The 17,398-nt window shown below is 42.4% G+C and overlaps 1 protein-coding gene across 1 annotated transcript in view; it reads right to left on the bottom strand.

Moving 5' to 3' along the window:
- slc24a3 (solute carrier family 24 member 3) overlaps positions 1 to 17,398 on the bottom strand; it is a 65,855-nt gene that overhangs the window by 29,401 nt on the left and 19,056 nt on the right. Inside the window, exon 2 of the mRNA XM_037124920.1 lies at positions 12,545 to 12,670. Within this exon, the coding sequence (XP_036980815.1) occupies positions 12,545 to 12,670 (126 nt within the window). The remainder of the gene's footprint in view (positions 1 to 12,544; positions 12,671 to 17,398) is intronic.

Here is a 17,398-nt window from a genome sequence, read left to right as displayed (position 1 = left end):
CCCGAGTGCAGAATGGTTCCTAAAGAGTGTACATCCATTTCACACACTCACACGTACGGACACACACATGCAGTTGCAGTGACTTTAGCTAGGTTATGGTGTGGGTGCCGTGTAACTACTCGCTCCTGAGAGTTTGTTTGTGCTGGCTGCAGATCTGTGGGGGCTGTGACAGCATCTGGTATGCCTCTAATACATTCCTGTTGTTAAAGGGGAATTCCACTCCCTTTTAGAGACTATAACATATAACGTTAGCAATAAATATTTTGGTGTAATTACAGTTGTGTGTGTCCATGTTTCGACTTACTCTGGCTAATTGGACCGCCTCCTAATTCGAGGTTGGGCAATGACTTGCAGAGAATTTTCCAGAGTCCATATTGTAAGTTCTCAGATATAAAATGGTATCCACATAATGTTCAAGCTTCAAATATTATCCCTGGCTGAGACATGCATAAACAAGTAAAGGCCAGTCGCTAATAAATGCAGGGTGGCTGAGGGAAAGATTGTGTCATTCTTACCAGTCTACTGCTGTCCGTATTCACACAAATACTGTTTTAGTTTTTTTCATAAAATGCTTTTACTTTGCCTGTTTTTGTACTGTGTTAAGCTATGAAGCCATCGTCAATAAAATATATAACTTCCTGCATATGGTATATGTCAAAGACAACATCCCTGCGAGCCTGGACCCTCACCAGTATGCTTTCAGAACAGATCGACAGAGGACACCAAATCTGCTGCTCAGTCGTCAAACTCCTGGATAAAAATGAACAGGTACATGACGATGCTGTTTGTTGACTTCAGTTCAGCATTCAACACAATCTCACCTATGGAGCTGACTGGAAAACTGAACACTCTTGGCTTGAGTATAACACTCTGCAACTGTATATTAGACTTCCTCACAAGCAGAGCACAGAGAGTTTGGACTGACACTCAGACCTCCTCTCCGTTAGTGCTCAACCCTGGAGCACCCCAGGGCTCTGTGCTAAGCCCCCTCCTGTTCACACTGCACAGCCAGACATCAAGAGAATGCGATTGTAAGTACATGGACAACAAAAAGAGATCATACTGGGAGGAAATCAACAGTCTTGCAGAGCAACACACAGAAAGCCATCTGCTACTCAGCGTCAGCAGAACCAAGGAGCCGATTGTTAGCACAGACACCTTGTTCTTCAACCATGGAACTGAGGTGGAGCAGGTGAACAGTTAAAGGTTCCTTGAAATGACCATCACTGAGAACCAAAGTTTGTCATTGCACACTCCCACCCTGGTTAGAAAAGCACAAAAAGGCACATCTTCCTATGGAAATTTAGGAAGGCTTAATTCCAGAGCAAGACACTTGTCAGCTTTTATAGAGGAGCAAACAAACATCATTTATTCATGGCCCAGAACAGAAAGGCTCTAGAGCTGGTGATTAAAACGACCCAGATCATTATTGGTACCCATCTGCAGAGCATCAGTGACATCACTGAAGTGAGATATCTACACAGAGCCCAAAAGATAGTAAGAGACAACACCCACCCAAGCTACAGTCTGTTCACCCTGCTGCCATCCAGAAAAACTACAGAAGTATCCACTGCCATACCACCAGACTACGGAACAGCTTCTTTCCCAGGCTGGGAGACTCCTGAACTCATCCTCAGCACTCAGTAGTTTTAAATAGATATAGCAGGATTCGAGGACTTGCGTTTGATGCATGTGCTTGGAAACTGCATGTCAGATTATAAATAAAGACAGGCGCTAATATTGCATCTGCCTTTTCTTTTTGTCAATGAAAGACCTGCAGTGAAAACAAAGCATTTAATTGCCAATAAGGTCAACGGTTCATCCTTCACGCCACCGCTTCTACGGCCTCCAATAACAGATCTAAGTCTCAGGAGACGCTGAGCTCCTCAGTAATTTCCTCAGAGTATCATACACTGACAAGAATCGTTTTTGCATGTGCACGTGTGATGTTCAGGATGGACCCAGGGGGTAAATTCAATTCAAGAGAAGAATAACGACCATCCCACAGGGCTCCATACTAACACATTTATCTCTTTCACGCAGCAAGGTATCTGGCTTAAACACAGCTACCGACAATTAACATAGTATTTCCTTGAAAGACTAAAAAAAAACAAAACAAAAACACCACAGATAGACTGCTGGGATGTGTTTGTGTGTATGTGGATTTCATGAGTGGAGCTGGTGAGTGCATGTATGGTGATTCATCAGCTTAGCTGAAACACGATGACCAACCAAATCCCCGGTTGAGTTCAACATCCTGGCGATCAGTAACATTTTAATTTCTGTAACCTATCTATCTATCTATCTATCTATCTATCTATCTATCTATCTATCTATCTATCTATCTATCTATCTATCTATCTATCTATCTATCTATCTATCCATCCATCGATTGAGTTACTTCAACAGTTTCATTTCTGGCTGTCTCACTTGCATTTACCACTCTGCTGGATTTAGCTTCTCCCTCTGATCAATGGCAGGGAATGTATTGGGAAAAAAAAAGAATGACAGAACCAGTTACACTCTGAATTTCTAGTTAGAATTTCCCTTATTTCAATGTGCTGAAGTAACTGACACATTCAACAAGTTCAATTCAAGACGGCTAGTCCGGAGTCATGTTGTGTTTGAGTGTAAACACAATTCATTACCAAATCTTATTCAAAGCGAGAATAGAATCCAGACCTGGTATCTGTATTCTTGTAGCATTTTCCAGTCATCTCATCATTATGTGATTTTATGTTACTTTCTTTTGTAACAGTCACAAGAAACAGCACTGCGTTCTCTTTATCCAGAAAGACCTTCTTGGCATTCCACCAAAGTATCTTTCATGTCTTCTTACCCATAAATATAGATCACACGGCACTCTTGGGACTGTTTGGTCCTAAAGGATTACCATACTACATGAAACACTTCACGCTTGTGACTTAAAGAAGATTTGTGGAAGTGAAGGTACAAAGCAACAAAACATAACGCTATTATGTGAAGTGAAAACTAGTTTTTCATATGCTGTTATCAGGGTGTCATTGCAAAAGAGAGCTTTCTCCCATGGCCTCCCCTGTTTGAATACAGATGATGATGATGATGATGATGATGATGATGATGATCAAATATCAATGGCAGCCATTAAATTGCTTCTTGCCTCCGCTGTTATGTCACCTCCATGGAAAAAAGGACTGTGCTGACATGACTGTCTCTGAAAACTGCCCCAGAAGGTTGAAGAGCCTCATGGCCCAATGGCATTTGAAGGTAAGCATGAAGGTAAGCAGACTAAACACACACACACGCACAAACTCGCAGCCACACATAAATGGTCACTTAACGTTTCCCTGACACTTTCACACCTCTTGGTGCTGCATGGCCTGGCTCAGCAAAAGGTGAAGCAGAAAGCTAAGCTCGAAACCCGGTCCTGCTGAAAAACGACAATCCACGTTTATAAACAAGCAAGAAGACCTGCAGTAAAACACACGAAAAACCTCCCGGACGCTGATGAAATCCGACACCTCATGTGTAGCCGGCCTTGACACCGCACTGCTGAGTAATATGACATTTAAGCCATCATCTCCATATGTGTCTGAGGTCGGGTTTGTGTGTGTGAGTGCATGTTCCCATGCAGACCGAAAAAGTAAGTGCAGTGACAGACTATGCATAATATCGCGCCATTATGCAGAATGTGGCCTGACTCCCCACTGCACGCAGAGGAGACACAGCAGTAAGTGTCAGATTCAAGCATGCACACACACACACACACACACACACACACACACACACACACACACACACGCGCACGCGCACGCGCACACGCACACACACACACACACACACACACACACACACACACACACACACACATTCATGACAGTCTACTCAAAAAAGGATGAAGTAACAATCTGCTACAACTGTTACAACTACATCACACTACTGAAAGACAGTGTGTGGGAGGAGAGCAGTTCTTAGCATCATTGCTTTTGACATCCCAGCAGGTGTTTTCTTTATAGTGACACTAATGTGGTGGCTGAATACATCGTCGACATGTTGCGCTACTGCCCCCCTGAAAGCCCCCAAGCTACACCGGAGGCTCAAAATGTTCTGACGTCCTCATCTTAAAGGGATAGTTTGGGCTTTTTGAAGTGGGGTCATATAAAGTACGTATCTTTAGTCGGTCTGTTTCCCACCATAATTGCCGATCAGTGCAGCCTCAGCCCCGTATAACCGCCGTATCCCTACGCATTAGTGCAACTGGGCCTCGCACTGTGGTCTGACGGCGATGTAACGCGGTGTGAATTTTCTCTATACAACATACACTTGAACTTTTTAGGTGAGCCTTGTTTTAGGTGGTTAAAATTCGCTTTGCATCTGGACTCTGTTCACTACGGTACAAAGCTGAGCGTCTGGGCTGGAGCGGCCCTCTACTTCTCCAAACTGAGGCTGCGCTGATCGGCAATTACAGTAGGGAACAGCTCGACTATAGTATGTACTTTATATGACCCCACTTAAAAAAAACAAACTATGCCTTTAAGATTAAAGATATGTCCAAAACCATCTTTTTGATAGACTCACACTATACCAAACCTGACATCTGAGCAACATCACTGAATCTAATCCTCGTGGTTGCTCCACGGATCAAATAACAACTGTGATCACAGTTTTGCTGTGTGATTATTAATGCAACATTTAAGTTCAAGGGTCCAATCACAACCTCTAATAGCTTTCAATTGCTTCTCTTGTTCTACATTCAACACATTAGGCAAATTTACAGGGGGTGCCATCGCGTGATTTAACAAAAGATCTGCAATGGTAATGACTGTAGCACTAACTGAGCTGGCAGCAGCTCACTCTGTAGGGACTTGGCTTAGCGACTTGCCAGTTCAAGACCCACTCAGACCAGTCAATACAGAGCGTGGACTGGTAGCTTTAGAGGTGACAGTTTGCTCCCTGGACACTGCTGGGATGCCCTTTAGCAAGGCACAAGAACCCTAGCAGCCTGGAGCGACTACAGCTGTTGTTTACAGCGCAGTCTCCTTGCTGACACCTGTCCATATATTAATACATTCATTTATGAGTATTTTATAGGGCCTGTGTGTGTATGAGTCAATACTTCCTCAAGTGGATGAATAAATATAAATATAAACTACTTTAGCATCCCTCTATTCTGGTTTTAAATGCTAATCAGATCTGTCACCTTATATTCCAAATCAATACAAGCCTTTATATGAGGGACCTACAGTGAGAGCTGCACATGGTTGTCATTGCTACTTCATGTCTCACTTACAAGCTCACTCTGACGTTCTTGTGCAATTAGCTCGCCAATAGCTTTAGCAATGTGTCTGTGTAGCCTTTGGGAAGTGTCCAGTACACGCAATGAGTGCATCACAATAAAGGCAATATTCTATTCTATTCTATTCTATTCTATTCTATTCTATTCTATTCTATTCTATATAGAGAGTGCACATAGACGGGCAGGTAGACAAGAGCAGGTAAGCAGTCCATTAATTTCATTTGATCTGAACAGGCACCAGATTGATTTTTTAATTGCTGTTGTGATGTTAAGAGTTTTGTCCTTCAGAAATATAACAGAAAATGTTTCTAGAATGTCGTACCAACCCCTTCCTTTAAGGGTTAACTTGGAGAAACCGACTGTTTTGATTGTAACACGAAATAGGCCAATTTTTTTGGTGTGCATCTCCTTTGCTGTCTCAGACTTTGGATTATTTCGTGCTGGTGGGATTTCTTAACAGGAAATGATGCAATATGAAGTGACAGAGATCACCCCTCCCTCCCCCACTACATACACATACATGCACACACACACCCTCGCAGCTGGCCGGCAGTCTCTGACATGCCTGGTGAGCTTTCTTGGAGTGACAGATGGGCCGCGGGCAAGGAGGGAATGGCTTGGTAAACATACTCATATAATCACACACACACACACACACACACACACACACACAGAGGTACACTTACACATGTAATTGTCCCCACATCCGCACACGGGCTGGCATCACGCTCTCTCCTGCCTTCGCCTACAGTCTGTGTTCATGGCTGGAACCCCAGGGCATCACATACATTGGGATACACAACCTGCCTGCCTTTCACAACCTGTTTGTTCTCCTACGTGGCCAAACACCACAGGCCACGCAACAGCAACAGCTAGCCTGCTTCACGGGTTATAAATCTGCAGAGGGTTCTTTCTTAAAGACCGGAGCCGTTGTGAGCTGCTGTTGCTAAATAAATGCGTGCATTTTATGTACACCATCTAAGGTTAACCACTCAAAGACAATACAGCTTTAATTCGTCTTTGGGTTTAAAGGATGGTATTTAGTGACCGTCTATCCATACTGTGATCCAGAGCAGGATATCACACTAGCGAAAGACCTGATATGAATATGCAAGCTGATACACAACAGATATTCACTCTTTACTAAGACATTTTCTGGAATATGTTCAATTCCTACTCATCTTAGTGACCCCATGATGTGTTCAGAATGCTAACATGCTCACGACAGCTGTGGCCCGAAATCTCTCCCTCATTCATCCATTCACTCCTTCCTTTAGAGCAACAGACACTCACTAGTTAATTCTATACTGATCAGTAAATTGAGATGTTAAACTCTTAGAATCATTCAAATTTTTGCCTCACCGCTCACAGCTGCAACATGTCAAATGTTAGTATGCTAACTCTAATTAGCACTTAACATGAAGTACAACTTAAACACCAATGTGTTTAGCATAGTGATGTTTATGACGTGATGGTGTCACCAGGTTAAAATGTCAGCAGATCACCACAGTCGAGTGCTGCAGGGGATGATGAATTTTTGTGGGCTGACCTGGTGATTAGCATCCCTCTCATTCCCTAAACGAAAAGGCCTGCTGGATTTTGGATTATTACCGTGTTCCGCAAAGTGATCTTCACAGATGAACATCATCGCAAAAAAATTCAACATCCGGAAGTGAAAAGCTATTGTAAGGCTATAAACAAACTGCATCATGGCTTTAAGGTGACTGCTGCTAAGCATCTTCCTGCTCTAAACTATACACACTTCAGCTGCTATAAACTCATCTACAAGTTGTAAAGTTGGCTTTAGAATAGTTTGGATTTAAAACCTGCCTGTAAATACAGACTAGTGAGTAGATGAGTGTCCAAGTTGGTCAGGATGAGTTTTAATGTCCCTGACAACCTCTGTTGACTGATTTAGCCACTTGTTAGCGATCTTCTTTTTAATTAATCCTTGTACCCCCCCCTCCAAAAAATGTTCCATCCAGCATTTTCAAGTTTGAAGATCTAACAGCACAAACCCCAGCATTTCTTGTTGTCTCCCGTTTCCATCATTCCTCATGCAGTTCCCTCCCTGTGGCTCTGAAAGTTTTCAGAAATTGCAGTTTCTTCATTCTCGTCGCTGCCTTCACTCTGCCAGAGCTTTCTCCAGATAGAACTCTGTCTCTCAGGTTCACTTTGCCGCAGTGTGCAGTAATGGAAAAAGGGAAAATAGTCCCATTAAGCAGATAATTAGCTGCATGTTAGAAAAACCTGCAGTACACATGCTGTTTATCATGCTGTTCTGTGAGTCGAGGCAGTGGTTGCTCATGTGTTTTTAAAAAGGAATTTACGAAGCATTTGACTTTGAGAGACGAGGCAAAACTGAAGCAGGCCTCAGCACCGATGGTATTGACTGGGAAATAAAGGCCTGAAGCCTAAACCACCACTGGCTGCTCCTCAGGGCTGCTACACCACTGGCTCATTACACCTCACAATGTGGACGACGAAACCTAATAATCAAATAATATGAAAGCTGAATGGAACAGCATAGTATGGCTATTCTTAGAACTTTCCCAGGAAAGAGTCCAAAATGGTTAAGTCTGCAGTTTGTGCCATGAGGTCACCGTAATTACAAGATTTTAGAGCATGAATGTGATTCATAAATGTCCTGCCAGTCCATGTTAGTTAGATTCTGAGCATGCACAGTTGCTTGAAAACTTAGATATGGAGAGTGAATTATTTTACATATTTTGAATATTTTTACTAAAATGCGTATGGATTTGATCCCTGAAAAAAATATGTAATTTGAAGATTGTATTATGTTGCTACAGGCGACTTAAAGAATTCCCCGAGGGTGAATTCTTGGTCGTCAGGGTGGGGTAAAACTCAAAACTAGGAAGAGTTCATCATCAGGAGAGCGTGAATGTGTTCTGCAACTTTCACAGCAATTTGGTCATCAGGTTTTGATGCATGTTAGGTAAAGCGAAGGTTTTGGCCAATTGTTGGACTAAAGAAAAAAGTAATATAGAGGCTGATCCTCTTTGGACCATGATTTCTCCTTTATAGCAAATTTCAAAACAGCTAATCTTTAAAAGTTCTGCTCAAACCCCACAAAAACCGTTGCAGTGAGAAGCAAACTACCAAGAACCGTGTTTGTTTCATCAGAAAACTCTAACCAAGAAATAAAAAACTCAACAGAATGAAAGACGGCACAACGGCTGTTTTCAAAGTCATACTCAACGACCTGCATGCATCCGTGTGTGATCGCACATCAGTTACTCCTGACCAAAATCATCGTTCAAGTCAAGCAAAGAAGCCTGTTGCCATGGCCGGCACAAACACACACATAAGCGCACACACACACAAATAAATACACACATTGTAATACACCCCAGGTTGTTTACAGTGCATGAGCAGAAAGGAGAAAGTCCGCCATTGTAAACATGACTATCTCTAATCCAACACAGTCCAATGTTATTATAGCTGAAAGTGTGTGTGTTTGTGTGTGTGTGTGTGTGTGTGTGTGTGCGTTGGTATTTGACCTTAGAGGGATGGAAAATGACAAAAAAAAAAAAAAAAGCTGCAGCCATGCAAAACATGAGCACAAAAGCAAAGCGTGTGCTGTTTTGTTGCTTCACATACATGCACATATTTCCTGCGGTGGCGGACCCCATCTGTGTGCTGGATTTGGTCCGCTGTGTGTACGAGGATGTGTTGCGCTGTCTTGTATACTGTGTGTGGTGAGTTGACGGGGAGGATGTTAAGTGCCATTGATCTGACCAATTACAAGACAAACAGAGTGCTGGAGAGACAGTTGCTGCTGTAGGAATGCATAGAAACATCTCTCGCGACAGATTAGTGGAGACATTTCTGTGAGTTCTGTGTCAGCTGCCGTGAGAGTTTAATGCAGAGTCTCCAATGTGGCTGGTAAAGCTGTCAATGTTACTGTTATACCTGCACAGGTAATCAAACTGAGTTTAATTAAAAGACAATAAATGAATGCGCTTCATATCAATTTAATTGGTGACATTTTCTAATCTGCATGTCTTCCATTTTGTTTTGTTTGTTTGGTGCTGCTGGTGCTTTGTGCTGTACTTCTCCCGTCAATCAAATACTGCTAATGCTAATCTAATTTGTCTTCAGGCGCAGACTACATACACCGACATATTTGTGTGAAATCAGGGGCGGTCACAAGGCCTGATGAGGGTCTAGCATCTCAGGCATTCAGTTTATTCAGTCATATGATTGAGGAATGTTTGCCTGTTCAGTAATGAAAATCCAATAATGACGAGTTTTCTCTTCTAATCAAAATGTTTCTGCCAAAACTACAAGGTGCACTTTTAACAGTTGGGCGGTACAATACATTATATTGTTTAAGCATCAACATCACAATGTACAGATGCGCAATAGTCATATACCAGAATGTGCAAAGTCAAGTGATGTGAATCAACATCATGGAAAAAGGAAACTCACATGGTTCTTATCATCTGGCTAATCTAGAAGAGTTCGTCTCTTCTAATAATTTTCTCTAACATTACATAACAAAGTCCAATTTAAGGGTTTCTGGGTACATGGGAGTTTGTTGCAGCCCCTGCATACACAATGAAACACCTATCACAATCTTTTCTGACTCATAGATCACAGAAAGCGGGGTTTGTTTGTTTCTCATAGTGCACTCCACTACAAAATCACCCAAATCATTCCTGATTTTTTTTTTTTCTAAATAGAGCTATTCCTGTGTTTTTTTTCCTTCTGTAATCGGTACATTTCACAAAAAACTTTTTTATTAAATGTTGCAGCATCATTTTTTTCCAATATTGTGCAGCGGTAAAGTTTAAAAATCCAAATTCTTGACATAATAAGCTTTAAAATGAACATCTATACAACAATCTACATCCCATCTGACGATTGGCGCTGTTGACTCAACATGAACGTAATATCTGCGGCATACCTCCTGATGCACACGCATCTCTCCCGCACACAGCATCACTTCTGTTCTGCTGAATCCGGCTCAGTACAGTTCAATTGATTTCCTCAGCGGAGGGAGGCACATAGACCCCAGCTGGCCTGAGCCAACAGCATAAGGAGCAACGTTATTTTGGGGAATTTGCCGTCACGTGTCCGAGCTCCATTGTTCCGTACTGCAGTCAAGCCAAAGCCACTAAAAATAGGGCCGAGGCTATTTCCCCCAAACTGTTTTCTGTTAAAGCTAAACAACAATTGCAATGTATTTGCCCCCCCAGTTGAGGCATCTGGGGCCCATTCCTACAAAAATCCTACTCCCTTATTCTTCTACCATACAGTCCTCATCTCTCTTACTGAAATATTGTCTGTCTCCCTCACTAACTCTTTAATCTTGGATCCTATTTGTTTGGCAGGAGGGTGAAATAATTTGACTCGTTCGTCCTGTAATTTATCCTAAAACAAGAAGGGGCTCATCTCGGTTATTTCAAGACACCGTCACTCGGTTTGGAGTCTAATCTTGCAGAGAGTTAAACAAATCCAATTAAACACTCTGCCTGAGATTTCACTTGTTTTGCGAACAAAAAAGATTTGATGCTCCACATGAGATTAAATATTTGTTCGGAGGGATTCGTGCGTGCCCGTGGTACCACATCGGTGGCAAATCTGTACCTCCACGGCGTGTGTGTGTGCGCGCGTGTTGTGTTTTTTTCTTCCGTGCATGTGTGCGTGCGTTATCTCTCCTTTCTTAGCGCATGGCAAGAATGCTCTATGGCTTGAAATTGAAGTAATGATTGTATCTGTCCTGGAAAAAAAACAACATAAAAAAAGACACCTCGAGAGAGAGAGACAAAAAGAAAAACATGAAGAGGAGGCAGGAGACAGTAAGTGCTGTGGGGTGGGGGGATGAGAAAGCTTAACAGATGATAATAGAGCGACGGAGAGAAGGAGTGAGTGATGCGTAAGGACCATGTTGTGAAGGCCCCTTTTAGTGCAGGGAAGCAGGAATAATCCCCATTAAGGTAATTAGTGTTTCAGGAGATAAAGCATAATTAAACAGAAACAGGCTATAAATTACTGTATGTGCTGTCTAAATATGACTCATCCGTACAAATTCAGTCCAACCGCACAATGGTATGTCTTTGCATCCTCAGACTACAGGCAGTGTGTGACGAGTGTGTGTGCGTGCGTGTGTGTGCATGTGTGCATTAGATGGGGGCGGTGTGTTTACAATGAGATCAAGAGAATGCTTGGCAGGACGTCAGTCTTGTAAAGCCCCAGGATTCCACATGGAAAACACTCGCACACTCCACGCCATGGGGAAAACGCACAAAGACACACACACGTGCACACGCAGACAAACACACACATACACACACACGCACACGCGTACACACACAGACCGACAAGCCCAGAGAGAAAACAAACATACGGCATGAGAGCTTTTGGTACACACCGAGGACAGAGACTAGCAGACACACAGGGATACACGTGCAGTCTGCGTTGAATTTGAAGGGGAGAAGCAGAGGATCTCTACCTGGGAGTTTGTGTTTTTCATCAGCTTTCATCGTAATGTCAACATCTCTCTCTCTCTCTCTCTCTCTCTCTCTCTCTGTTTGTCTCCAGCTCCTCACCAGAAGGAGTGCTGTTCATTTTTCATCTGCAGCTCGGCTCATCTGCAGCCGGCTCTCATGAGACTGAATCATGCGTGTGTGTGTGTGTGTGTGTGTGTGTGTGTGTGTGTGTGTGTGTGTGTGTGTGTGTGTGTGTGTGTGTGTGTGCGCGCGCTCACAAAAAGGTTTGTCTTGCGTAACAAACCTGATTTCTAACATCACACAGGATTCTAACCCTCCCTGTATAATAACCACTACCACATACTGAACGATGAATATAGGAGAGTCATCCACAACAAACTTCACAGTGAGAGCCTGTAGACATGCCAGCGGCTCTGAGTAGCTGCAACATTATGTAACTATTAACCTAGAATATAGGTAGGGTGGTGCCTCCATCACCCTCACTATGGACCCCCATCACCTGTTCTTGCATGATATCAACTTGGGGGGGGCAGGCTGCTATCTCCCACGAGAAATGTTACACATCAACAACTATTTTCGAACAAAATGGATTATATTCTATGGAGACATTTTTTCCTCTGATGTCCTCCAGCTGAGCTCTGCCCTCAACTCATCAGAGTCAACATAGTTTTCCTGATGGACAGAAAAGCTTGACCTGCCTCTGGGTAAAGCTTCCCCTCCTATGCCAAGATGGGAACCGGCGCCAGACTGGCGATGCAAAAACTAGCAAACAAAGCATCAAAGCCAGTCTTACCTGGTTCTGTGCAGTTTTTCTCAGGCTCAGAGTAGAGCTGAGACCCATTTTCAAAGACTTCTTGTAGGAGATGACGACTCTCCCACCTCGCACCCTCCTCAACGATGGCGCTGGAAACGTGATATCCTGAAAGAGTCAGAAGAAAAAAGACAGAAAAGAGTGATGATGGATTGGGCCCATGAATAAAATTTTTGCTGCACACTAACCATCAGACAAACTGTCGGCCGGTCTGTCCCAGGGCGCTTGCCTGAGCGAAGGACACTGAATGCATCTTGTTGCATTCAGCAAACTTTGTTTTATATAACAAAATAAAAGCACTCTCACAGAGACATTTTGTATTTTTTGCATTTCTACAGATGAACATTCATTTTTTTTTTATTCGTAAAATAGATGCATGTCGTAATGTGCACTTTAAATGTGCCCTCATGCACTCACGTGCACGGACAGCATAATGGCCGTGATGCACAAGCTCTTAGTTCTGCAGTTAATTGACACTCCTGAATACTCCAAACCTTCCCCTCGCCCCACAGAACAAAGGCAGATGAAACATGCATCTTGTGTCACCACTCTCCTGCGGGAGCATTAGTACGGCAGCACGCTGAGCACCGCGAGGCCAATCATTCCAGCTCAGTCATCTGGGTCACAGTATCCTCAAGCGCCCCATCTCCAACCCATCTCCTCTCCCACCATGCAACAGGCCCTGACATAGGTGCAGAGCACGCCGGGGCTTCTATAAATAGCAGCGCGCTCTGCTATATTTATCAAAACGCAGAAACATGAAGCATTTGCAGCGTTTTGCAAACAGCTATGTCGCAGTGGGGAGGAAGAGCAGATCGGCTGGAACAGGATGGTTAAGAGTGATGTTAGTAGCTGCTGTGGTATGGCAGTTTTATGATGGAAGCACATGTTAACACCAACAACTAACCATGAGACAAAAAGACCTAAGTCTTTGACGTGCAATGCAACAAAGCTGTGAATCCCTGAGGGAATGCATTACCTACTCAGTAAAATCATCAAGATAATTTTTATTGATTATTGGATTGAAAATGTTTAAGCCAATGTTGTCGAACCAACTGTCCTAAAGACTTGCATGGCATTTATTGAAAAGGGTCAGTACAACCAAATTACTAGAAATCAAACAAAAAAAGACTAGTTGATTTTTTTGAAGTACTTTGTGCTATTTACTTTTTGTATCTATTACTAATTCCACTGGTATACACGGGTGCCACAATTCTCCAAATCCATAATTTGATGGGATTTTAAGGTAGTGAATCAATTTGGTTTGGGAATTGCTGATTTTGATTGATTAGAATCAAAATAGTGACACAGCTACTGCTAAATATACACATTTTCTCTCAGGGACATGATTTTCAATGTCAGACTGCTTAATTTTATTACGTCATTGGTTATCACATTTTGCATATATGGTGACCGAAAAACAAAAGTTATGACATCCCTCCACAGAAACCATGTCGGTTTCTGTAGAAGGATGTCATTACTTTTTTTTTGATGTTGTAAGTAAGTTCCTGATCACCTATATTGTATTGAAGTCTCAGAGAAGGACATCTCAAACATGGACAAGTAAAAACCAAACCCGCCTGTGTGACAATAAGGTACATGAACATGTGTATTTTATATTAAAAAAACACAAACACAAAGCACAGCTGTGCAGTGACACTTGATTACAATGTGTGGTTCTATAAAGAGAAGTGAAGGGTGAAATCTGCCAAGCTGCATCACTGCCAAAGCTTCTATACGACTGTGATGCCTTTTGCCCTCTTACTGTATGCTCTTCCCCTGAGCAAATGTTTCCATGTGTGTGTGTGTGTGTGTGTGTGTGTGTGTGTGTGTGTGTGTGTGTGTGTGTGTGTGTGTGACATTGAACAACTTTACATCTTGAAACACACTCCACAGGAGACCTCTCTATCTCTCTTGTCATTATTTAATAACTTGAGTCTGTGGTCCATTAGACATCACACACGCGCACACACACAGGAAAGAACAGAGGTGTTGTAGAAGTACACTATTTACAATGTAAGTACAGACACATATACATACATACACACACACACACACACACACACACACACACATATACAAACACACACTTAGACCCAAACAATCAGACCGCGGTGAGCGTTTCATACTGCTTGTGATCCAGTGAGGCAGAATGCATCATCGCTGCAGAGGTTACTATGGTGACTTGACGTAACAGATGAGAGTGCATGACATAACCCTGAGCAACTTGCACACACACAAAGACACACACACAGCGATGAATAACTAAGCTAAGTAAATGCCATCACGTGAGCTGTGCACCCCTCAGTCACACAGGTAAACAGGCTCCTGACAGGAGAGAGGGCTCCACGCTGTAGCAGCTCATAGAGCCATGTTGTTCTGACTCATGCTGCACTGTCTATCAAGAGATTATGTTCAGTTCTGTTTCCGCTGTATGTTTTAACAACTACTGACCAGTTTGGAATGAAATCTGGTATTATTCATGATCCCCAGAGGATGATACCCAATGATTTTGTTGACCCTATTACCTTTGATCTAGTGCCATTGTCAGGCCAAGTGTCCTCATGACAAAGTCTTTGGTCCATACTGACGTAACACAAAGTCTAATGCCCTGGTCGTCTTGAATTTTGGTCATGGTCCCAAATGGATTCATTTTAATGCTTTTCAATGATGAGGCAGACTGGGGATTTCTGGCACTATTCCATCTAATTCCAATATGCATTCAAAAAGGAAATAAGATTCCTGCGCTCCTATACTCTGAGTCTGTTCGGTGACCCTATTAACCTTTCCTTTAATGGTAATTTTATGTCAAAATTTAAATTGTCAAAAAGGATTCATGACATCTAATCAACGGGTGTCCTGAGCATATTCATGCTCCCTCGGGCATTAACTCTCTGTCCTTGGTGTTCCATTAACTATGGAAGTGCTCAAGAGCACTCAAGAATTAATTTGATTTAATGACCCCATGGTGAAGCACCACCTTTTTTGATGGCCAATTTCGCAACTAATGATTCAGAATTCCGGCCTAGGCCACCGTGGTGAGGTTCCTCTACCTAATGCATGCAAGTTAAGGGCACTGGCACTCAAATAAAGACTGCACCATTTCTGCTGTGTTGCACTTGGGATGCATAGAGCTAGCAACCCCTGGACACTCCTCAGTGTAGTCTGCCTGTGCACAAGTGGCCTCAGCCCAGTTTAGTTTGATTTGCGTTGGACTGGCAGCTTAAATATTTCAGAGGCCTGTAGAGCTGGGGGGAACTGCTCCACTCAGGGTGAGCAACTCCTTTTAAAATTACAGTCATTTGTTCCTTTGCCCAAAATACTGATTTGTACAACCCAGACATCGGAGAGAAAACTGAGAAAAATACAATCCAAATACAAGATGAATGAACGTGTGCATATGTTGCTGGGTTTCCCTGCAGATTTAAGACAGTGTGGAGATGTGCCAAGATGTGCTGCACCTGCAGGAACCACCCACCTCATAGATCTAGGCTAGTGGTGTGTGTGTGAGAGGTCTGTGCATGTGCATGTGTGTATATAAAGAATACTTCAGGGGAATCTCAGACACCAGGAGAGCTGGAGCCAACCTCAGAAATATTCTTTGCATCCATGTCTCCACCACATTCATCTATCCACTTCTCTCTCTCTCCCTAACACACTATTCCATGTTGGTCAAAGTCCTATGTCTATAGGTCCAAGCCGACCCCAAAATGTCACATAACAGGGCCGCCCATCGTTCTTCACTGTCATGTTTAATTAGCTACTTTATCTTCATTAGCGTCGCTTGGCAGGCTTGTGTGTGTGTGTGTATGCATGTGAGTATATTAGAGAAATTTATATATTTATATATATATATATATATATATATATATATATATATATATATATATATATATATATATATATATATATATATATATATATATATATATATATATATATATATATATATATATATATATATATATATATAAAATGAGTCCACGTGTGTTTGTGTGCCAGCATGTTTCAGCACATAACATGTAATCTGTGTCTGTTTATTCCTAGAGTGTGTACTTGTGTGCAGGGTCATCATTCGTCCGTTAAAGCGCCATGTGCATGTGTGTGCTAGTGAGAGCGAGCTACATCCCTGTCCCTGGAGAGAAAGGAATCAGGCCACGTGCACAAGGCTCCTACTATACGGGCCTATACTATACCGTACATGATACCAACATCCTTGGCCCCTCATCATAGGACGTTCAATATCTAGGTTATTGTATGTGTTATTATACGATGCATACATTAAACAGATATACATCAATATACATACATGTTTACATTATTCATGACATTGGAGTTGTATTTCAGGCACCTTGTGTTGATCAAAGGAGTACATTCTCATGTATTGTTAACGCAGGACTGGTTCTTTTTTAGGTCACTGTACCCAATGGGCAACAAAGTCTATGTATGTGCATCAACAGCAAATATAGAAGTACTGTTCATAGTGGCAGCAATGTCTTAAAAGTAAAAAAAAAACATGGCAATGCTGAAAAAAAAAATGCAACTAAGGCGGGAGTGTTATTTACATGATTAAAGATTTGGGGGTCACTAAAATCAAAATGGTTTATCCACCTGGGACTGTGAATATGCTTAGGAAATTTCCTCTTTATCTGCTATCTAATGCTAGATTATGAAAATTACTGTGCAACAGTGCAAAATTGGTTTTATGATGGAACTAGGTAAGAGCTACTGCCCAAAATGGTGAGGGTTCATCCTCTGGGGAACATGACTGTGCTCGATAAATTTAGCAACAATCCCAATGTCACCTCAATGATAGTGAAGGCGAAACCCTTTCCT

This window comes from Acanthopagrus latus, chromosome 15, assembly GCF_904848185.1.
Source record: "Acanthopagrus latus isolate v.2019 chromosome 15, fAcaLat1.1, whole genome shotgun sequence".
In the NCBI taxonomy this organism is placed as follows: Eukaryota; Metazoa; Chordata; class Actinopteri; order Spariformes; family Sparidae; genus Acanthopagrus; species Acanthopagrus latus.
This window is presented reverse-complemented; position numbering and strand designations above follow the sequence as displayed.